General features: G+C 37.3%; 1 protein-coding gene across 1 annotated transcript in view; it reads left to right on the plus strand.

Moving 5' to 3' along the window:
• Positions 1-6862: 6862 nt before the first annotated feature.
• COPB2 (COPI coat complex subunit beta 2) overlaps positions 6863-24753 on the plus strand; it is a 38910-nt gene continuing 21019 nt past the window's right edge. The window contains exons 1-9 of the mRNA XM_025881519.2: positions 6863-7015; positions 14195-14332; positions 17583-17669; positions 18050-18176; positions 19034-19182; positions 21442-21588; positions 22431-22530; positions 23152-23294; positions 23537-23736. Of these exons, the coding sequence (XP_025737304.1) occupies positions 7013-7015; positions 14195-14332; positions 17583-17669; positions 18050-18176; positions 19034-19182; positions 21442-21588; positions 22431-22530; positions 23152-23294; positions 23537-23736 (1094 nt within the window). The 5' untranslated portion in view covers positions 6863-7012. The remainder of the gene's footprint in view (positions 7016-14194; positions 14333-17582; positions 17670-18049; positions 18177-19033; positions 19183-21441; positions 21589-22430; positions 22531-23151; positions 23295-23536; positions 23737-24753) is intronic.

The following is a 24753-nucleotide window of genomic DNA, read 5'->3' on the forward strand; positions in this document are numbered from 1 at the left end:
AGTGGCTAGAATGTGGAGAAGCCCAGGGGAGGGACCAGAACAGCTAGAATGGTGGAGACATTCAAAGTAGCAGCTATCTAGCAACTGGTATTTCAACACATGTGTTGGCAGTACTAATACATACCAGCTGAATACAAGCTCTGCTTACAGCCCTTCCATGGGCTACCTTAAGCAGCGCTCATCCTTCCTCCTTCTTGATCCCTGCCTCAACCTTACCCTTTTGCATGTTTATTTGTTTTTAAAGATTTTATTTATTTTGAGAGAGAGCACAAGCAGGGGGAAGAACAGAGGGACAAGCAGACTCCCCTCTGAGCGGGGATCCCAATGCAGGGTTCAATCCCAGGACCCTGAGATTATGATCCGAGCTGAAGTAAGATGCTTAATGAGCCACCCAGCCCCGACCCCGCCCCAGCACATTTAAATCTTCCAACACAGCTGCTTCCTTGTCTAGTTCTACCAGGAATACACCTTAACAAAAAAAATCCATAGGATAACATCCTTTTGCAAAACCTGGCTCATACTTCCCGTGGAACACTCAGGGATTGCGTATTCTCTTTTGGCAAACTGTTCATTCCTGATATGACTGTATCATTTTGTTGCCCTTAAATGGGCTTTATAAAATGAAAATCCAGGTTTATGCAGAAAATAAGAGGTATTTCTTTGCTTTATAGTCAGATTCAAAATAGGCTTCCCTCAAATGACAAGCTCCTTTGCTATATATTTGCATTAAAATTTTTTACACAGTATGTTTATAGTAGAAAAAAGTTAGAAAATACAAAAAAACCACCTGTAATGTATGTGTGTGTGTAAATAAAATGTATATATGATCCAGTTAGCTAACATTCATTTTATACATAAACTTTTTCAAGATAGTTATGTCTGCGTTCTTTGTCAACGTAGAGATGCCAAGGTATAGCCATATTTAGCAAAAGAAACAATTTCTTCTTCCTAGCGACAGTACCTTTATTTGGATTTTAGTGATGGATCAAGCACTATCAATGTGAAGTTGTTTTGACATCAAATGAGAAGTCCTATAGTAGTGCAGCTCAATATGATTTGGATTATCATCTTCAGGTACAAAAGCATATCAGGAGCTCAGAGCCCAAGGACTTCATTTTTTAAAACTTGGGCTTGAACTACATTTGAATTCAAATTCAGTAATGCCCTTAGATCAACTTGAGCTGACAAATTCTTTAGAAGAAAGTGGAATAAGGCAATTTGATGGAAATTATACTGTGCAGTGCCTTGTCACTCCAGATATTTCACTTTTACGTTAAATTTTTTTTTCAATTAATTTAAAGGTAACTGCTACACACCAGATATCCAGGCTATTTGTCATTATTATTCATTTATTTATATGCAGCACTGTCATTTACAAGGACATAATTCTTAAGGAAACATAATTGCTCTAAACCTATGAACTTGCTTATGTAAAACTTTGTAAAATCTTTTCTCTGGAAAGAAAGTTAAGTATTGGTTGTCAGAAAATGTTCACCAAAGACCTCTGCATACCATGCACACTTGAGCCTCTGCTCCTGGTCCCCTCACATCCATCAGGCTCCTTGCCCTAAACCCTAGGACCCTCAGGTTTGTATGGTATTGTTCAAAGGATAATGAACCCTCACCCAAAATTTGCTGGTCAAAGGTGGCTTCCAGAGTAAAAGAGCGATGCGTGCTGTGAAATATGTGGGAAGAATTACTGCATTGACGCATGAAGTAAAAACACAAGTCTACTAATACATCCTGCATCCCTTTGCCCTCTTTATTTGACAAGAACACAGAATCACACTCAAAAGTAGGAAGAAGCTTAGAGTAGGAAGGGATTTCAGAGTTCATTTTGCCCAACACTATTTCGCAGGTAATGTAACTGAGGCCAGGAAAGGTCACCCCACAAGACAACCCTGAGACAGAGAAGTCTCCAGAGCCTGTTGGTCAAGACTTAACATTGGTGGTCTTAGCGCTCCGAGTGTGAAGAGTGGGGTATAGAACGTCCTGGCATGTGGAACACTATGGAGGTCACTAAACAACAAATTCCCAAAATTCTACTACTAAACTTACAATGTCTAGCAATTCCAATCTATGCAGTCACCTCCTCCATTTCATTCAAAGCTCATTTTAAACCCTGCCTCCTCTAAAAATTTTTATTAAACATGAAGTTAATGCATTCTTTTAAAAGGTAAAATTTATACCCACACCAAAAACAGGACTAAAAATTTACGTTTTTATGCTTTCAGGTAGACAAAAGTGAGCATTCCTTTATCCCCAAGCCCACATCACATGGAGTAAATTTAACAACTTTTAAATTCTTAAAAGGTGATCATATGAAATGCACAGCACATTATAGTTAATCGATGCTTTTGTAATCAAAGCTTTTGCCTCTAGTGTTGTGCATCCATAAGCTTCATTCTTGGAAGACAGCTCAGTGGTTCTTGGACTCAATTTAGTCTGCCGATGGTTGGTATGTGATTATGTGGTCAAAACTCTTCTTATTCATTTCATACAGAAATCCAGCTGATAACCTTAACATTTCCTTTAATAAGGAAAATAACTGACATGCAATGATGAATCAGTAATGGAGCATGAAGATTACCCTACTTAACATTCTTCAATGGTTCCCTAGAGCCTTCTCGATAAAGTCCAGACTCCTTAAACTGGCAATCATGAACCTTCAAGATCTGAGCTTCATCTATCTTCCTAGTACCATTTCTCAATCCTCCCCCTTCTTACTATCTGGCTCAGACATGCTAAACTACTTTTAGTTCTCTGGAAAAATTAAACTCTCTCTTCCCTCCACTTAAAATGCTCTGCATATACCCTCTTGACATTTGTCTGGCTAGTTCCTACTCACACTGCAAAGGTCTGTTTACTTGCATACATCATTTGGAGTGTTATTATGAAGTAATGTCAACTACACCCTGAATACAAAAACAATCAATTCACTTTCAGTGAGACATCAACATTTGCCTTTTCATACTACTCTTTTGGTAAAATACATTATATTCACTACTTCCACTTCCTTACCATCCAATCATATCTTAATCCCTTGCAAACCTACTTCCCTTCACATTACTTAACTGAAAACACTTTTTTGAAAACTTCCAGTGTCCTCATAATCATTTAATTCATTGGCAATAGTTTTATTTTTTTTTCCAAATACCAAACCTCCTTAAGTTTTCTAAAGCCATCTAGACTGCTGGTCACCCTATTATGTTCTCCCTCTCTTTTCCTTTCGTGGCATACAGTTTTCCTAGATATCTTATTCTGTTTCTTCTCTGTGTCATTTACTGGTTCCACTTCTCCTCTAATTAAAGGTGTGTTCCTCCAGGTTTATTAGACTTAAAACATTAGTATTAAGATGCCTCCCAACCCTTTAACTCATAACAAAGGCAAATCATTTGTGTATCTTGTTGATTCTAGCTTATTAGTGAAAAAGGAAGAAATACCAGTACAGTAAAAAGAGCATTCATTTTGGAGATAAACTTGGATTCATATTTCAAGTCTGTCACTCATTCTTGAGCAGTGTGGAATGGAGGATATTACTTAACAAATTGGACCTCAGTTTCTCATCTAGAAGTTGGAGAAAATGTCTATCTTTTAGTATTACTGTATGAATCACAGTAAGCAAAGTGCATATTCCAACGCTGGGTGGCACTCAATAAAATTTATTCATAATTACTGTTATTTTCACACTTCTCTTAAATTTGTGTAGTATTTCACCGTCCCAATCCATTTCTTTCTTTCTTTTTTAAAGATTTTATTTATTTATTTGAGAGAGAGAATGAGAGAGAGAGAGAGAGAGAGAGAGCACAAGAGGGGGTAGGGTCAGAGGGAGAAGCAGACTCTCTGCTGAGCAGGGAGCCCGATGTGGGACTCAATCCCGGGACTCCAGGATCATGACCTGAGCCGAAAGCAGTCGCTTAACTAACTGAGCCACCCAGGCGCCCCCAATCCATTTCTTGATAGAAACAAGAATTTCTTGTTTCATGAACAAAAGGTAAATTTTACAGAGTGGAGATATGAACAGGTTTCTTTTCTGGCCAAATGGTTCCAAATTGCTTATTGAATCAAAGGCCAATTCCTCCCTATTTAAGAATCTTCAGGTTCTAGCTCCATCCTTCCTCTCCACTCTTCTCCCTCAACGCCCTCCTAAACAAATACCAAGAAAACTGAACTTCTTGTGGTTCTCAAATGTACCACATACTCTTTACCTCAAAGTCCTGCTCAAATTATGCCTCCTTTGTGAAACTGATACCCCTGGCTAGGGGTATTTTATTCCCAGAGTACTTTATTGGTACTTCTCAGGGTACTCATATTTGGTATATTATTTCATTATTTGTACATAACTCACCTCCTTTTGAAGAGAGAAACTAGGTTATTATTCATGTGCCTACTCACCACTTTGCTAAGTGATCTCACACACACACATACATGCGTGCGCACAGAGGTAGAGGGAAGAAGAGGGAGAGAGAGAGGAAGAGAGAGAGGTTTATTTTTTCAAAATACCAAGTAGACTTTTCCTCAAGGAATTATTTTCACTTCAACTTTTTATGAAGAGGGGAATAGAAGGGGGAGAGCAAGGTGTATACAGAGTACTGAGGCATTGCTGGCTGAACTTCCATTTGGAATTCCCTCCTACCCCGCCCCCCAGCAGAAAAAAGGCAGGGTTGAAACAGTTATCCTAGCAAGTGACCAGGTAAGACTTTTAAGATATATTGATCAATTGCAACCAACCTCTTGGGAAACTCTATCAATTTGCTAAGCTTGTCCATATTTTTTTTCCCAGAGCTATTTTCCTAACTTTCCAGTCTCCTCTAAACCACAGTGTAAACAAAAGATTTAAACCCACAGTTGAAAACATAGGAATATACACATATATTTAATGTTATTTTATGTATTAGTTCATATGTGAGAATCTTATTTCTTTAAAATGGAATTTCTTTCAACCAAATCCAAGACTAAATTTTGATGTCTAATTTTCAGGCAGCACCTAGTACAGTGCTTTGGATATAATACAAATTCAGTATGTAATTATTGAAAGAAAAATGAATTTATAGTATACAACCGCAGGACTTAATGTTGGTTAACTGCAGTGGGAAAAATGAGAAAAGATATAGTCAAAGTGAGTGTGACACTTGGGGGCTCAACTCTCATCAACACCAGCTAAATAAATCCTTGGGTGCCCAGTGGTACATAAGGATTTAAGTATCCCCAACTGAGTGCCTTGAAAATAGAGATGATGTCATTTTATTTTGTATTACTTGGTAATGTGCCAAGTCTGAAGATACTTTCTCAACTGCAAGAGTATCCAGGAAACAGAAATATTGGCAGCTCCCCTATTCAAGTAAATTAGATATAGCTTGCATTTGTAAAATTTTCAACTAACTCTTGTGACCCTCAATCACTCCACAGAGTAAGCAAAGTATTCAGTTATTAGTCTCAACTTACATTTCATAATATAAAACTCCTGGCATTACAATCCAGTTCCAGACCTACTCTTCTACTATTAAATATCACAGAATAGTAGAAATGAAAAGATCTTTATAAATTATTCAACCTAATTTTTTTTTTTTTAAGATTTTATTTATTTGACAGGGAGAGAGCCAGAGCGGAAGCAAAAGGGAGCAGCAGGCTCTCTGCTGCGCAGAGAGCCCATGGCGGGGCTGGATCCCAGGACCCTGGGATCATGATCTGAGCTGAAGGCAGAGGCTTAACTGAGCCACCCAGGCGCCCCAACCTAATTCTTTTTAATATGAGGAACTCTGAGGTCCATAAAGAGATCACAGTAACAGCAAAGCTCCCACGAAAAGCCAAATTACCTGATGCAGAGTCCATGTCTCCCTCTGAATATCACTTTCTACACACACAGACCCAATTTTAGCTTTTCTGAAAATACAGAGGTCTAAAAATGCCAAGGCTTCTCTCAAGCCAGAGGTCCTGGTTCATATGTAACAAGTTTTGTTTGGCCCACAGGGTTTAAAACAAAATAAAATAAAAGCAGGAGTGTAGGAGGATGGTGGTAGGCAAATGCTCTTGCAGTTTTTTTCAACTCCTGTGGCTCGGGTCCTCATTCCAGAGCTCAACTACCTTAACGAAGAGGTACTCTGATGTAGTAGAAAGAGCACGGGACTTTGAGGACATGGGAATCTGAGATGAAATCCGGATTCCAGCACTTACTACGCGGCCTTGCCCAAAGCACTTCTTTGAGCCTTAGTTTTCTCATTAGTAAAATGGAGATAATTCAGATTTGATGTGAGGATTTGAGAGGAAAGTACTCCTGGCACACAGCCGAAGATCGATAAATATTTGTTAAATAAATGAGTAACACAGTGGATGCTCAGTAAAGAGCGATCATGCATGGTGGGGTAGTCCCCATCTCCTGGGGGCTCCAGACTGAAGGCTCTTGGCCTCCTTCCAACCTCACAGGCCTGAAGCTCGGCCCCGAGTCAGGCCATTTCTTCCCAGCCTCACTCGGCGCTTGGTCCAGGGCTCGCAGAGAACTCGCTGGGCCTCGTTCTCTAGCCTTGAGGCCTTGGAGCCTTGCTTCACCCTCTCTCCTCACCCCTCCCCTCAGAGTCGGAAGGAAGCCAAAGTCGCGCTTCAAGCCACAACTCCACTGAGGGGGAGCTCCCCCTGCCGTTAGCGTCCAAGGGGACTAAGCATTTCGTTTTTCTCATATTTTTTTCTATCTTTGTTTTCTAGTCCTCGTCTTCTTTCAGGAGCCCGATGTCATTTCGCTCAGTGGTAAAGACCACACCCCGCCTTCTCAAGCGGCCCCGGGTCGGCTAGGGACAGTTTAGGAGGCCGCGTTACCTGGGAAACCGGAGAGGGCGTTGGAAAACGCCAGTCCTGCGTCGCGTTTGCGCAGGCGCTAGGACCCTGGCCTCCACTATCGCGAGAATTGCTTCCCGGAAGTTCCACGTCAGTCAGTAGGTTCGTCAGCGGGTCGGTGGGTAGTTCAGGGACTGCGTCGCCGGTGGCAAGTGAGGGCTCCCGGGCTCGGACCAACGGAGCGATGGTAGGTCCAGACCCTGCAGGAAAGAGCGGGGCCTCGTTGTCTGAAGCCAGTTCTTGGGCTTCTGGACTGGGGGCTGTGGTAAGCAGCGGCCTGCGCTTCCGCTGCGGCCGCCGCCTCAGGCCTTGTGGGGTCCTGGTCCAGTTTGAGTTCTGTGAGGGAGGCGGCGGTGGGGCCCAGGAATCTGAGGTGGTGTGGAGAGGCAGTGCCGGGGCTTTGCCAAACCTACCTCATTCTGCCCTTAAAACGGTGGCAGCTGGTCTTACACTCATGCTATATTAGTGTGTGCTAACCACAAACTACGGTCTTAAGCAGAAAGGCACTCCTTCTGAAATTCGGTAAAGTGTGTATGTCAGAAATGGAATTTCAAACGCTTTGGGATTCCACTTTAAGTTTCTAGGGGGCAAGGAAGGGTTAGGACGTTGCTTCTAAAACCGTTTGACGTGGTTTTCTGCATTTACAAATATAGTGGCTGGTAAGAATGGCAGTCACGACAGACAGCACTTTTTTATTGTCAGTCTCACCCCCGAAAATACCCTAAAGTACTTTGGTTCAAGAGTGTTATAATAAGAAGAAAAAAATACAATAGTGTGAGAATATCCTTTCTGAAAAAATGTAAGAAAGTCAGTGTTTTATATTTAAACGATTTCCTGCCCGCTTTTTTTTTTTTTTTACTTGTAATGAAGCATAGGTTCAAAGATTTGAGGGCTTGAAAATGTTAGGGATTAATAAGACCAAGTTCTGTATCTTGTAGTTTAAAACTTTTAAGGTTGTACAAGGCTAATTGAAGCAGAGTTGGAATTACAACAGAGGTTGAATCCTTAGGGAAACTGGTGAAAGGTATGGATCCTTCTAGAAAAATGGGTAGAGAAGCACACAGTGTTGCAAAACCTTAAGTGGGTTCATTCACAGACACCATATCTCCCCCATCCTTGCCTATGAACTTCCTTGGGTCCCCAGGTTAAGAGCTCCTCGACAAGATCTCAGGTCTCTTAATTATTCTGCCTCCTGTTACCAGTGATCTGTTCTGGTCTGGAATCTGCTGTGCTCTCAGTAATGGACATTTTATAATGAAATATCCTTCATTCTTTAATGCATTTAAAATTTTTTGTATAAGATACAAAACGTGAATTTATTTATTCACTTGTTTACCATAGAGTGTTTATGTGCCCATGCACTTTGCTAAACATTTGCCTCCTAATTCTTATAGCAGCTGGGAGAATGAGTTATAAATAATGTTTATGGAGTGGTTATGATAGGCCAGGCACTATTCTAACTGCTTAACATTGAATTTAATTCTCATAACGCTAAGATGTAGATGAAAGTATTATCCCTCTTTTACTTATGTCAAACCTCAGAGAAGTTAAGTAAACTTGTCCAATATTGCATATTTGAAATGAGTGGTGGAACTAAAATTTTAATTCAGCATAATTCTCTAGACCTCAATTATACCATCTGTCCTTAAACCCCCATATCCAAATACATGAGATGCTGTGGATATAAAAACATGAATAAGCAATGACTCCGCCCTAAGGAGCATCTACTCTATAAAGCAAAAAGAGACGTGTATACAAATATTAAAATTAGCTTCTTTAAGATCCCTTAGGAAAGGATAGTTCTGGCTAGGGTAATCCTAAAGATTATATTGGTGGCAGTAGCATTTAAGCTGAGTCTTAAATGCATCCAGCTTTTGGAACATGGAGGGAGACATTTAGAATTAAGGGTACAGTATAAATATCTTTGTATTTCAGAATATCTACTTCATTCAAAGTAGTCACTTAAATGTTGGGAGAAATACAGCAAAAGATCTCGGCTGTGTTTCTTAAACTGGAATTTGTGAATTGGGGGTATTTGGAGGTTGCTTAGTCCCCCAGCCCACCTTTCCAGAGCATCACTTTTACTCAGTAATCATTAAACATTCATATGATAAAATATACACAATTTATAAGTGATGAATTTCCTCATTTGCTAGAGGAAAAGTATGAGATGTGCCGGCCTACGTGAAAGCCCTGATTGTGATTTCTGGCACACAAAAGACACTTCATGTTTGTTCACTCTAAAGAGACCAGTGAAAGGAGTTGAAATTTGTCATGCTAATTAATGAGGCAAAATTAAGAAAAGGGTGAAGTAAAAGGTCCTGCTTCCCTGAACGGCCAAGGAATGTGAGGATGATGGTTTGAAAATAGAAAGCTTGAGATGGAGAGGAAGGCATGGCAGTGGAAACATTTTTTTGGTGATTGTAGAGAAGAGCCAAAGAACTCTGATCTTTTCAAATAAAGAGATCTAGGTTATTGCTAAAAGCAGAGGAGGAATGTATAGAAGTAATAACAAGGTTGGAAGTAGTAGATGAATAAAAGCCTTGTGAGGTGTTTGCTATGTCTCAGGAAATTATCTCTGCTGAAATTATCTACTGATCTTCGTTTTGTGTTGAAAAGTAACCTTAAATTTCTATTCCATTCATGATCATCGTGGAAGATCACAAAAATAAAGATTCAGTGGTAACTTACCGAGTAAACTTTTAAGTTGTGTTTAAAACCTGTTGAAGGGGAAACTTTTTTTTTTTTTTAAAGATTTTATTTATTTGACAGAGAGCGCACAAGCAGGGGGAGCAGTAGGCAGAGGGAGAAGCAGGCTCCCCGCTGGACAGGTTGCCCAACACGGGACTCGATCCCAGGACCCTGGCGTCATGACCTGAGCCTAAGGCAGACTCTTAACCAACTGAGCCACCCAGGCGCCCAGGGAAACATTTTAAAGCAGTCTTCCCTGATCTGTGGCTAAGAGAGAATTAAAACTACTGACCTAGGCATCATTGTTTATAATGAATTCTTTTCTCTTAGAATGGTATCCTTGGGAGAATTGAGAAAATACTTATTCACATCATTTTCTTATCTGTTTAGATGAATCTAGATTGAAAAAAAGCAAGTTTAAACTATTAGCATTTTCTGACTCGAGAGTATTTTAATTTTTGTTTAAAATTGTTCTAATTAAGTTAGAATTAGGTTCTTCTTTAGATTACTAAGTAACTCACTAGTTAGGTTCCCAATTAAGTTACATTAGGTTCCTGTAACTGAAATCCATTAAAATGCTGTAAACATTCCTGTTTGTCTCCAAAGGCCTTCATGGACATGGATATAACCCGTATTGATCACACATCACATTCACTTACCATTTACTAATATTATTGCCAAAATACTTTTCTCCAAAGAAATCATTTTTTTTATTGAGGTATAATTGACATAATGTTATATTAATTTCATGTGTACAACGTAATGATTTAGTATTTGTATATATTGTGAAATGATCACAAGAGTAAGTAGTTAATATCTATCACCATATGTGGTTACAGTAATTTTTTTCTTATAACTTTTAAGATCTACTCTTAGCAACGTTCAAATATGAGACACAGTATTATTAACTATATATTATATCCCCATGACTTAATTATTTTATTACTGGAAGTTTGTACTCTTTCACCTCCTTCATCCATTTTGCCCATCCCCACCCCCTGCTTCTGGCAACCACCAGTCTGTTCTCTACATGTATGAGCTTGAGCTATTTTATTTTAAGATTATACATATAAGTGAGAGGGCGCCTGGGTGGCTCAGTCGTTAAGCATCTGCCTTCAGCTCAGGTCATGATCCCAGGGTCCTGGGATCGAGCCCCGCATTGGGCTCCCTGCTCCGCGGAAAGCCTGCTTCTCCCTCTCCCACTCCCCGTTTGTGTTCCCTCTTTCGCTGTGTCTCTCTCTGTCAAATAAAAAAATAAAATCTTAAAAAATTAATCATATAAGTGAGGTCATACAGTATTTGTCTTTCCTCCAACTTATTTCACTAGCATAATACCCTCAAGTACTATCCATGTTGTCACAAATAGCAAGGTTTCATTCTTTTTTATGTATGAATAATATTCTTGTGTGTGTGTGTGAGAGAGAGAATATTTTTGTGATCTTCCACGATGATCATGAATGGAATAGAAATTTAAGGTTACTTTTCAACACCAAATGAAGATCACTAGATAATTTCAGCAGAGAGAATTTCCTGAGACAAAGCAAACACCTCACGAGGCTTTTATTCCTCTACTTCCAGTGTATATATAATAATACATACGCAAATAATATGTATTATTACATATATGCATAAAATATATACATATATACAATGAAATATGTATAATATGTATAATATACATTTTCTTTATTCATTTATCAGTGGACACTTAGGTTGTTTTGACGTCTTGGCTATTGTAACTATTAGTGCAGTGAACATGGGGGTGCACATATCTTTTCAAGTTGATACTTTCGTTTTTCTTTGGATAAATACCCAGAAGTGGAATTGCTAGATCATATGGCCAGTTCTATTTTTAATTTTGAGGGGAACCTCCACACTGTTCTCCACAGTGGCTGCACAAATTTACGTTCCAAACGATAGTGCATAGGGGTTTGCTTTTCTCCATGTCCTCACTGACATTTGTTATTTCTTGTCTTTTTGATAATAGCCATTCTAACAGGTGTAAGGTGATATCTCATTGTAGTTTTGATTTGTGATGATTAGTCACATTGGACATTTTTCATGTACCTATTGGTCATCTGTAGTCTTCTTTGGGAAAACGTCTATTCCGAACCTCTGCCTATTTTTTACTTAATTTTTTTGCTATTAAGTTGTATGGGTTCTTTATATATTTCGAATATTAATCCCTTATCCAGATATATGTTTTGCAGGTATTTTCTCCCATTCAGTGTGTTGCCTTCTCATTTTGTTGATAGTTTGCTCTGCAGAACCTTTTTATATGATGTAGACCCACTTGGTAATTTTTGCTTTTATTGCCTTTGCTTTGGTGTCAAATCCAAAAAAATCATCAAGACCAGTATCAAGGAGCTTATTGCCTATGTTCTTCTCTAGGTTTTTGGTTTCAGGTTTACATTCAAGTCTTTAATCCATTTTGAATTAATTTTTGTAAAATTAATTCTGATATAAGGTAATGGTCCAGTTTCATTCTCTTTTTTTTTTTTTTTAAGAGAGGGAGAGGGGGTGCAGAGAGGGGCAGAAGGAGAGAGAGAATCTTAAGCAGGCTCCGCACCCAGTGCAGAGCCCGACATGGGGCTCAGTCTCACAACCCTGAGATCATGACATGAGCTGAAATCAGGAGTCAAGACACTCACCCGACTGAGCCATCCAGGCGCCCCCCGTTTCATTCATTTGCATATTGTCCAGTTTGCCCAACACCATTTATTGAAGAGACCATCCTTTTCCCATTGTATATTCTTGGCTCCTTTTTTGTAGGCTAATTGATCATATATGTATGGGTTTATTTCTGGGCTCTCTATTCTGTTCCATTGATCTTTGTGTTTTTATGCCAATACCATACTGTTTTGATTGATATTATAGTTTAGGATTACTAAGACTTCATGAATAATGCTTCTTCAGAATATTTTCTGATAGGACACTAATGACATGGGCACAACATTGTGATTTAGTAGATATTTTATATTTACTTATTAGATACTCTATAAACCAGGGATTCTCAAAGTGTGATCTGCAGTCTCCTAGGAGTCCCCCATACTCTTCCAGGAGGTTCACTATGTTGATGATTTGCACTGTTGCTGTAAAACCTAATAGAAGGTAAAACTGAACTGCTGGTGTAATGTCACCAAATTGAACTAATAGTATATTTATATTTTTCATTACCACACATTTTTTTTTTAAATCCAGTTTCACTTAAGAATGTCATTGATGAAGCAGGGAAAAAATACTAGTTTTATTACATCTCGATACTTTAGCATACTTCTTTTAAAGATTCTGTGTAATGACATGAGAAGTATGCACAAGATACTTCTGTTTCATGCTCTTAAGTTGCAGGCTTACTTGAAATAGTGACCGACATACTGTGTTTGTTCAGACTTGATTATTTGGCAGATATTTTCTAAAAACTGAAATAAGTTAGCTGGTCCCTGGCAGTATTTGTTCCTGATAATAAAATTGGTCCTTTCAAGTGAAAATTAGAATTTTAGAAAACTTCTATCATTGAACTGGATAAATTTCTAATACTTGAAGATGTATCCATTGAGGTAGATGGTGATAATAATGAATGTGACTTTTTGTTACCATATAATGAAATGTGTCAAAATTTTGGAAGATCTGCATAATTCACTGAACCAAAATTTTCCAAATAACCAATGCATGATATTACAAAAGATGCATGGGTCAGAGATCCATTCAAAATACATAATAGGCCAAGAGATTTTTATGTAACAAAGTATAAAAAGTTCATTTATGTGGTTTCAGATTTCACATTGCAACTAACCTTTAGGAAACTACCACTTGTCAAGTTTGGGTGTGTATGAAAGAAGAATATTCACAACTATTTAAAAAAAGTTACTAGAGCGCCTGGGTGGCTCAGTCGGTTAAGCGTCTGCCTTCAGCTCAGGTCATGATCCCAGAGTGCTGGGATCAAGTTCCACATCGGGCTCCTTGCTCAGCGGGGAGCCTGCTTCTCCCTCTGCCTACTCCTCCCCCTGCTTGTGTGTTCTCTCTCTCTGACAAATTAAAAAAAACAAATCTTTAAAAAAATAAAATATTTCTCTCTTTCCAATGACATATCTCTGTAAGGCCATTTTTTTTTCCATATACATCAACCAGAACAACATTATCACAATATATTGAAGGCCAAAGCAGATATGAGAAACCAACTGTTTCTTATTAAGACAGAATGTTAAAGAGTTTGCAAAAATATAAAATGTTGCCACTCTTCTCACTAAACTTCCTTTGAAAATACAGTTATTTTTCATAAAAATATGTTATTTAAGTCAACATGTAATGGGCTTATTTTTGTTAATTGAAAATGAATTAGTAAAGTTGTTTCAGTTTTAATGTTTCACATGATAAATATCAATAGATATAACCTACATAAGCAAAAGCTCTTTAGGAAATTTTTTTGAGTGGAAAGGGGTCCTGAGACCAAAAAGTTTGACAACCATTAACTGTAAATTTAAAAAATTTAAATACTCTTACGTTAGTATGAGTGAAGAAGTAGGTGCTGGTAGAGTTGAAACTGTGTCTTCAGCAAAGTAAAAACTGAATTGTTTTGAAGGCCTGTTAATGCACTGTTTTTAGTTAAGATCTCAAACATGTTTTATTTGGCATAGCAGTTTAATGTTTGAGGGTTTTTTATGTTGTTTCTCCTTAGCCTCTGCGACTTGATATAAAGAGAAAGCTAACTGCTCGATCAGATCGAGTTAAGAGTGTGGATTTGCATCCTACAGAGCCATGGATGTTGGCAAGTCTTTACAATGGCAGTGTGTGCGTTTGGAATCATGAAACACAGGTAGGAATTTTTAAGGACTTTTTAGAAGCAGTGTGTTAGACTGTGTTTATAATGCAAGAGAAGACATAGAGTCCAGTAGGTATGCAGACTGCTTTCTCAAATTAATTAGTACAAAGTATTTTCAGGAAAGAGGAACTAACAGTTATGGGGGTATAGCTTGTGAGAGAAAATGTTTGGGTCTTGTTATATACAATACTTACATGTTAAATTCTGATGTAGGTTATTATTTTCTTTGAAATGAAGGAAACTGCCACCAATATAAGGTCACTTGCTCTAGATAAAGTATTGAATAATACTTAATTTTCTATTCAGTCAATATTCTTAAGAATTGGATTTTTAATTTTATTTTTTCCCAAATCCTTGATGTAATGATATACAGATAACTTTCAATCAACCATTCAAATTATAGAGTATGTCAGAGAAATATTTGTAGTCAGCTTTTGATTACATATATGAGAATATGCATTATACAGATTTTCTGCCTTAAATGCTTGTTTTGCTCTTTTTCATCTGAGTAAATCATTTATCCTTCAAATTGGTTTATCTCATATTTTCCAGTCTTTTTTGGTGGTTCTTAATCTTTTTCCTTCAAAATACAGAACATATAGTCAGCACTACCCCATACAGTTTTGTGTCTTCTTACACAATCATTATCTTCAACATCCAAGGTTAAGTACTTAATATCCAGACAAAATTCACGTTGAGTAATTTAAGATGGAAAAATAGGCTTAGGTGGAACCAAGGTCAGGAATAAACCTAAAAACACTCTTACAGTCTTAGGTCCCTATAATGGCATAGAATGACTGCACACTAAACCAGGACCCCATCGGTGACATTTTATAAACATTAACACTTTGTTCTCTGCTTTATGCCAGTGCTGATAACATTGTCTGACACATAGTAAGTACTCAATAATTACTTTTTGAGCTAATGAATAATATTCCATTTATCACTATATCAGGATTTCTAACCTCTGCAATTTCAAATCTTGATCTTGTGAATCCATTTGTCTTACTGCAGATAGTATGCATGCTTACTGCTTTTTTTGATCTACTTCTGCTTTCACAGGTTTAATATCTTTGTCATTTTATGCTTATCAGATATGTTGGTGCCTCCCCCAACCCCCACCACACATCCTAATTCTTTCTAGGGATCCCTTCTGTCAATTCCATTTAGCCATTTCTCAGCTGTGTCATTTCACTGAAGTATGTTCTAAATCCCAGCTGTATTTCCCTTACCTTTCTCTGGGTTTTACTGTACCATAACTCTTATCTGGTTCATCCACTTTGCCTCTGTTTCCCTTTTGTGCCCTTCTGTGACCTCTGGCAGGGCCACCTGCTTCCACTTTCAAAATTCATCTTGTTGGTAACTTCTAATTTCCTTCAAGAATGGAGGTCCTGGGATGGACAGGGATTATCCTAGTCTTATTTCCCACTGTTACTCCCAAGTGCATATCTGACAGCCAAACTTATAGTAGATACTGAGTAAGTCTTTGTTCAATGGTTGATCTATTTTTGGTTCTCCCTCTTTTTTTCCCCTGTATTTATCACCAAAAGAAGTTACTTGCCATTCATGTGTATTAAGAGCAAAATTCTTCAAAGAGGCAAAAAGTTTTTGGAAGTAAATTCAAATGTATTTGAATTTCAATTAAGTCTTTGAGGTGGTGAGTGCAGTGGTTAAAAATCAGTATGTTAGAATTTGAAGCCATCCTGCTTAATTAAATGATGTGGGCAAGCCTCCTAACCATGTTAAGACTCAGTTTACTTATTTAAAATGAAGATGATATTGTTGCCTTTCCTATATCACAGGATTGTCAAAAAAAGGATTAAATCAAACTAGATAATATTGTGAGATCTGTAAAGTCCCATACAAGTGTTAGTCATTATTTTCCTAATTTACATTAAGTGTATATTGAGTATGTAGCATTTCCTCCTCTTTAGATTGTTTAGCTTCTAGAATGTGGAAACCATCTCTTGTGTCATTTTTATCAGCCACAGTACTTAACATGGACTGTTCTGCAGCTGCTTTATTTGTACTACTCAGCAGATCCCTGGATTTGTTGGCTCTTTATGAGCTTTCGTGGATTTGTCTGTCATCTTACAGATTGTATGTTGTGTTTGCTCTCAGTGTCTGTATTGAAGTCAACTGGTAGTTGTACAGGTTGGAGCTGATGCCCCCATTTATTGTCTTTGTGTGAAGAATCTGTGAAGTCTGGCTTCAGAAGCCAGAGTAGGCTCAACAGTTCTTATGATCCAGTCTCTATTCTTTTTTTTTTTCTCTTATAACTTTTTTTTTTTTTAGTATAGTTGACATACAGTATAACAGTTTCAGGTGTACTAGTTTCTATCCTTTTTATTTAGTGCACATGGTTCATCAGTAAGATTGTGCTGTTTTTCGCTACTCTCTGGTACAAAAAGAGAGATTGCAAAATGATAGTTTGATTCTCAGAATTTTAAAAAAATAAAGCATCGAAGTGGGAGGACAAAGAGAAGCATTTATCCCTATTCTTTCTAAGAGGGTCTTTTAGTTTTCTGTTTTTATCCTGTATATATTATTCCATTTTGAGCAGCTTGAAGAGACATCTAAATCACCTTGTTTTCATGCTTCACTAAAGAGAGGTAAATAGCATTTATATGGAAACATATTGCTAAAGTGTTCAAAGGAATTGTTTCTTGTTTATGAGTTTATTTTGTGAATTGATTGGTTTAATTTTAAAAAGAAAAAACTAAGAGCCAATTCATTCAACAAATAGTTATTACACACTGGTTGTTTGCCAGCCACTGTTCTAGGCTCTGAGAATACAATGTGAACAAGATTCTTGACCTTGGGGAGCTTAGTAGGAAAGATTGACATTAAACACATAATTATGAAAGTGCTATGTTATATGAAAGGGGAGTATAAGGTTCTGTGTGGGTTTTCAGGCAGAAGGAACAGGAGGAGCAAAGGTAAGGCTGAGAGTAGCCAAAGATGAGGCTAGGGAGATAGCTAATGGCAGGCTGGAGCACAGAGGATCTGAAATTCCATCTTGTGGACATTTGCTTTCTTTTATCCTTTATATAAGTATTTTAATTTTGAAACTGTTAAAGGAAAGATGGTTGGTCTCTTTTTTTCATTTGATTGTTGAGCTTTTGTGTTTTAGCCCGAGAATAAATTAAGAGTGATCTAAATAATTGGATGTTTTAAATATAACACTAGTTTTTTCAGTTATTTTCTCATAACTCAAAGTGTATATTTTTATTAAATTTTAAAGACATTGGTGAAAACATTTGAAGTGTGTGATCTTCCTGTTCGAGCTGCAAAGTTTGTTGCAAGAAAGAATTGGGTTGTGACAGGAGCGGTAAGTAATTATATGAATTTCTAATCCCTTCAATTTCTTAATTGGTCAGTGATTATGTGAATGATTTTGATTCTTGATTTGTTAATTAGTGTAATGTTTTGAAGCATGGACTTTATACCTTGACCCTATAATACACTTTTGTTTAAAGATTTATTTATTTATTTTTAGAGAAAGTGAGGGGCGAGGCAGAGGGAGAGGGAGAGGCAGACTCCCTGAGTGCAGAGGCCCATGCGGGGCTCCATCCCAGGACCCTGAGGTCACTGCCTGAACTTAAATAAAAAGTCGGACACCTAACTGACTGAGCCACCCAGGCGCCCCTACGCTATTTTGCACAATTTACTTTATAACAATAACAATGATTTTTAAATTTCCATTTCTAGGATGACATGCAGATTAGAGTGTTCAATTACAATACTCTGGAGAGAGTTCATATGTTTGAAGCACACTCAGACTATATTCGCTGTATTGCTATTCATCCAACCCAGCCTTTCATTCTGACTAGCAGTGGTAAGAGATGACTCCTTTTGATCATGTGCATCTCTTTGAGTAATTCATTTTCATTCAGTGAGACTTGCAATTCTTTCTCTGCTGTTACATGTAGAGTTCTAATTCCGAGCAGCCTTTAAACTATGTACATCCATTATCATGCTATCAAATGCTGCTTGCTTTCGTATTTAATGAAATATCAACTGTACTTGGGATTTGTATAGCAATTGCTCCGGTTCCTGTCAGGGAAGGCCTGAAGGTCTAGATGATTAAACATCTGCTGAACAGAAAGCTAATTTACGTGCTGGTGGGTGAGTTTTTGCCAGATTGCTACATACCCTTGTCAGTTTTATCTTTATATTCAGGCTAGTTTGCTCCTTGGTATTTTATCTAAAACAGTGGACTTTTGTAGGGTAATTAGAACAAGTTGCACTGATTTGGTAATAGCTCTTTGAAACATTTTTAAATTAAAATTGAGAAGTAACTCAAAGCTTTTTTTTAACCATTTTTATAAGAGGAATGCTTATTCCCTAGACATTGCTATTATTATTCAGTCATACTTAGATTCTAATCAAACTTGTGTTACTCTTCTGTAATTCTGTAAAGCCCACTGAGTCTTTCTTAAAATTTTTCATGAAATTTTTATATTTGCTAGTAGTAATTTCTCTATCTTATCTCCACTCTTCTGTAGAGAGTTAAGTTTATTCTTAGGATAAATAAGGATTTTGAAAAATCTGTTTAGTTCTGATTCTCTTTCTTTAAGTCATGGAATGTATGATTTCTCTTAGATTTGCTGCTTTTAGGCACAAAGACTGCATCTTAGTTCTGAATGAAAGAAATATAAATGACAACTAACTTGAGACTTTCTTTTTGCCTAGATGACATGCTTATTAAGCTCTGGGACTGGGATAAAAAATGGTCCTGCTCACAAGTGTTTGAAGGACACACCCATTATGTTATGCAGATTGTGATCAATCCTAAAGATAACAATCAGTTTGCTAGTGCATCTTTGGACAGGACCATCAAGGTAAGTTGTCTACTATTTGTATCTGTTTTAATGTGAAATATAGTTGATTTAGATATTTTACTATTGGCTGCCCAGAAAGTTATTCCTGCTTAGAAGTTTCTCTTAGAAGCTCATATTGAAATCAAAATAGGACTTCTCACTTTGTTAGCCAATGTATAGTACATCATTAGATTTTGATGTAGTGTTCAACGATTCATTAGTTGTGTATAACACCCAGTGCTCATCACGACACATGCCCTCCTCAATACCCATCACCTGGTTACCGCATCCCCCCACTCCCCTCCCTTCTGTAACCCTCAGTTTCCCAGAGGTACAGAGTCCCTCATGGTTTGTCTCCCTCTCTGAATTTTTCCCATTCAGTTTTCCCTCCCTTCCCCTGTGGTCCTCCATGCTATTCCTTATGGTCCACGTATGAGTGAAACCAAGGACTTCTCACTTTGGTCCAAAGGGACATACTCTATTTAGAAAAATATTGTGGCAACTTGATGCTCTTAATGGGAGGAGTGTTTTTCCATGTCAAAGCAATATATTTTAAGACTTTTAAACTACTATAAACCCAGAATAAGAAAGATGCCAGTATGCCCTCTTATTTCTATTTCCTCTCCTTTTTGTGTATTTCCTCTATTTCCTGTTTCCTTTCAGTGTATTCATTGTTGACATCTGATTATTAATGATTTACATTAAAATTTCCTCTACCTCCATTCTCTTTTCCTTACTGCATTTCTCTGTACTGCTGCCAGTTATCTTTCTAAAACATGGATTTCACCTTTCCGTTCCCAATCTAAGGATAAAGTTCTACTACCTTACTGTTGAATATGAGGGTTTCCAAGACTAGCCACAGCTAATATTATGAGATATCTCCTATAACCCTGGTCTGTCCACCATTCTCTAGAGATGCCATGAATGTTCATAAAACTTCATTTAACTGTTAACTCTGCTTGCAATACTCTTTATTCTCCCTTTTTTACTTTTTTCCCTCTGGAGAACTACTCACCTTTCAAGGCTTATTAGCACAATTACTTACTCTGAGAGGCTGTCCTCAGACATCCATTTTACCTCTAGACAGAGCCAGTCATGCTCATCCCATTTCTTCCATTCCTTTTTGTCTCTGTTCCCTTCATTTTGAATGATAACTAATGTGTCTCCAGAAATCTTTTCTCTCTCAAAATGTTGATGTTTGGGGCAGAAACTGGGTGTCACCCCCCACTCCCTCAAACAAATACTCCATAGCAAGCAACACAATGCCTTGCTTATACTAAACACTTAATACATGTTGTGTGAGTGTAGTCATACTCCCTTTTCCATTACAGTACTTAAAATGTCTCTATATACATAGATTTAAAATGGTATATTGCATTAACGTTTGCTTATGTGTGTATGCTTACATCTTATAACATTCCTTTAAGTGATATAAAATGTTATATGTTATTTGATAATTTAGTATTAAATGAGATCTGTCTAAATCTGTTAGGGTTTTGACCTTACTTTTTTCCCTTTTGCTGGATTGTCCTTGCTTTTGACATAGGTTGGAAACTTTGAAATTAGTTTCCAACTTTCTTCACTAAAAGGTGTATCTTGAGACCATAAATTGTCTTATCTTTGGCCCTAGTAAAGTTTGTTGTATACAGTCAGTATTTACTGAAGTGTTTACATTTGTTTATGCATCTTTATGCTTCCCAGAGGGCCTCCTGTGTAGGAGGTGCTCAGTAATTATTTGTAAAGTTAAAGCTCAATACTAGTGCTGTGGTAATGTTTGACTACTTTTCCATACTTTACATTTTTTAGTTACGTGGTCATTTTCTCTTTTTAATATACCTTACTAAACCCACTTTCATTATCTTTATATTAAAATTCTCATAAAATCATTTCTTACCCTTAAAGTATTGTTTATAGACTATAGCCTGTGGATCACTGGGGTGTCTATTAAAAATCTCTTTGAAATTTTTAAATATAAATATTTTTATTTTTTTCTTTTTTATTCTTTTAAAAATAAAAATCTGTTAAAAATTTAAAAATAAAGAGAAATCTCTAGGGATAAAGCCTGGAAATTGGCATTTTCAGAGAACACCATAGTTATTCTGCCCCCTGGAAAGTCAAGTCAAGTGAGAACAGAAATAAATGGGTGAAAAAAAAATGTACCTTCTTTAGTTTTCCTCCCCTGGGCTTTGGCACTTTATATAATATGTCAGAAGTGTGGTGGAGCTGCCTTCTGAAAAGCAAGGCCCCTTATTGATGGGCAGATGCTGTTGCTCTCTAAAGGTGTGGCAGTTGGGTTCTTCCTCACCAAACTTCACTCTGGAGGGACATGAGAAAGGCGTGAATTGCATCGATTACTACAGTGGCGGCGACAAACCATACCTCATTTCAGGTGCAGATGACCGTCTTGTTAAAATATGGGACTATCAGGTACAGTGTTTTCATAATTGTTACTTTGTCATACGTTAGACATGGATTTCACTGTTTCTTACAGGGCAGTTAAAACTTGGGTTATTGAACTCTGTTCAAAGCATAATAACTTAAGGCTTCAGTATTTGCCTCTAAATAGTAGTTCCGGAGTTCTCCATAAAAATGAAAACAAATGCCTATCAAGATTTTAAAATAAAATGCTATTATTTTATTTTTCACTCAATGGTAGAAATTAGAAATTTAAACATTTTGACTAAAATGAAGTATTACACCCTCTAGTATTCTCACTGGTAGACTATATTTGAAAACTAACAGATAAATGAATAATATCATGACACAGCCATGGTACAGACATTTTGCCACATAGACTTTGTAAACCTAGTTATGACTTCTTGTTATTATGCTTTTTATCTCTCAGAGACAGATTGAGTTTCTGTTTTCTGTTTCTCACATTAGAATTTCCATAAACAGTTAATAAAATGAGTCCTAGAAACCAGTGTTACTTAGAGGCTTATTCAAATTTGTGTTTAAGTACAGGATAAAATTATTAAAGATACTGTCTTAGAAGTTTGGGAGAGAAAATATTCATAAGAAAACCAGATCTTTTGAGGTGTGTGTTTTCTTCTTTAAATGTGATAGTTACAATTACATTTCCCTATATTGTTAAAGAATTAGAGAAAATATGCAGATAAGATAAATGTGTTTCAAAAATTTCTGTATCGAAAATTGTTTAGTTGCAATAACCACTCTCATAATATATCTGTGCACTAGAAAAATTAAGGATGAGTTACTTGTTTTTCACTAAAAATAAAAAAAAAATATTTTCTGCATCTTGATTACAGAATAAAACATGTGTACAGACACTGGAGGGACATGCCCAAAATGTGTCTTGTGCCAGTTTTCATCCTGAGTTGCCAATCATCATCACAGGTTCAGAAGATGGTAAGTTTGAAATGTATGTTTATTCCTGTGCTTGTAATTACTAAGTGGATATTTAAGCCAGGTAGTGCCCTGCATTGTAATTGGAGGTTTCTGAGAATTTTGCTCTTTTTATTAGAGTAGAATACTTGAGTTGTAAGAGAGCGAAGGGACATTGTTATCTTCATCATCATCATCATCCTAATGTGTTTTGACTATTAAATAAGAGGACACCCAGAAGTCCTAGAGAAAAACTGTGAAAAAGCCTGTCGATGCTTTGGTGTCTAAAAACCTGGGGTCATATTCAGGTGCTTCCACTTCATGCTTATGTGGTTTAGGCAGATTATGAAATGGGAACAGACAAATCCACCTCATAGGATTATAGTGAAAAGAAAAGATCATGTGTGTAAAGTATCTGCAGGTACATAATAGGCGCTGTGCTGAGAAAATTCGTTATTTTACATGGAAAATCACATTTAGTTTCTTATAATTTTCTATTTATGTTGCTTTATAAAATCACCTATAGATCAAAAAATTAAGCTGCCAGGAAGCTAATAAAAAAAGACTTCCTATGGCCGGTTCACCTGACACAGTTCATTGTTAGATGTTCAGATTAAAAGGGAGTGTTCACATTGTTCTTTTTAGGAACTGTGCGTATTTGGCATTCAAGCACGTATCGCCTTGAGAGCACATTGAATTATGGAATGGAGAGAGTGTGGTGTGTGGCCAGTCTGAGAGGGTCCAACAATGTTGCTTTGGGCTACGACGAAGGGAGCATCATTGTTAAGGTAATCTCTAATTATACTCTGAATAAATGAACATAGTAGAAGAGTTTTCCTTGTATCTTAGTACAGTCATCTTCTAAGTCGCCAGTTTTATTACACTGGCTCTTTCATTAAGCACAAGAGATTAAGCACTAGAGATTTAAAGTGGAAGAAAGGAGCCTTCTGTTAAATGAAAATAGAAAATGTTTATTTTGCGGTTTTATTTGTTTTCTTTCATTGCTAAAAGCCCTTTGTCATTCTTCTAGCTTGGTCGGGAGGAACCTGCCATGTCCATGGATGCCAATGGAAAGATAATTTGGGCCAAGCATTCAGAAGTCCAGCAAGCCAACCTGAAAGCAATGGGAGATGCTGAAATTAAAGATGGAGAAAGACTGCCACTAGCCGTCAAGGATATGGGCAGTTGTGAAATATACCCCCAGACTATTCAGCATAATCCTAACGGGCGGTAAGCCATCACCAGAATCTCTCCAGAGCTTCTGTGTATGTTAAAGCAGAGTTTGCATATCCACAGTGTATACCACTTTTATTCTGTGGTGGGCATCTCTCATGAGCTTTTGCCTTGGAATCCTCAACACAGCTCTGCAGGCAGCATGCCAGTCGATCGAGTTGGCATGCAGGGTGAAAGCATATTTGCCTTTCTGGCTTTGTCCCACCACACAATTTTGAACAGTTAAATAGTTTTGTATTTATTCATTTTAAATGTACTGGGTTTGTGTTCTGCTCCTTTGAGGGCAGGTATCATATCCTGAGACTCAGTAGGTGCTCTAAATAATTGCTAACTTAAGACGAAAAGGTGACTCTGAAGTAAGTAAATGTCCTTTGAAAAAACTGGGAGATTGGTAATAATTCTGCTTCTTATTTGTAATTTGAACCGTCATTTTTGTTTCTTAAGATTTAGAAAGCACCAAACATCTTGAGTTTCAAGCATGAGTTTAAACCCGTGCACCTTTAAAAGTCACTTTACAATAGATGTGGGCATCTTATAATTCTGTGCTGAGTATTGAAAAAGACAAGCTGTGTAAATCAAGTGTACTACTTGTTCAGTAAATGATATCCATAGTTAATTGTAATATAATTTTCTTAGGAAGATTAAGAATGCATTATATATTTTTTCCCTTAATATCATAAAACTTTTTTTTGCTGCAAGTTTTGCATTTTACCATTGGCAATCTACTAGCAGCCAATACAAAATATATTTTTTAAAGATTTTAATTATTTATTTGTCAGAGAGAGAGAGAACACAAACAGGGGGAGAGGCAGGGAGAGGGAGAAGCAGGCTCCCCGCTGAGCAAGGAGCCCAATGCAGGACCCCAGGACCCTGGATCATGACCTGAGCTGAAGGCAGACACTTAACTGACTGAGCCACCGGGCACCTCAAAGTAGCACCCTCTTACGGTGTAAATGTAATGAGGAAAGTGCTAGGCCTCTTGGTGTTCAACAAATACTAGTCGAGGGGTGCCTG

This window comes from Callorhinus ursinus, unplaced genomic scaffold, assembly GCF_003265705.2.
Source record: "Callorhinus ursinus isolate GAN/ISIS: 27379988/994484 unplaced genomic scaffold, GSC_fseal_2.0 scaffold1, whole genome shotgun sequence".
Lineage (NCBI taxonomy): Eukaryota > Metazoa > Chordata > Mammalia > Carnivora > Otariidae > Callorhinus > Callorhinus ursinus.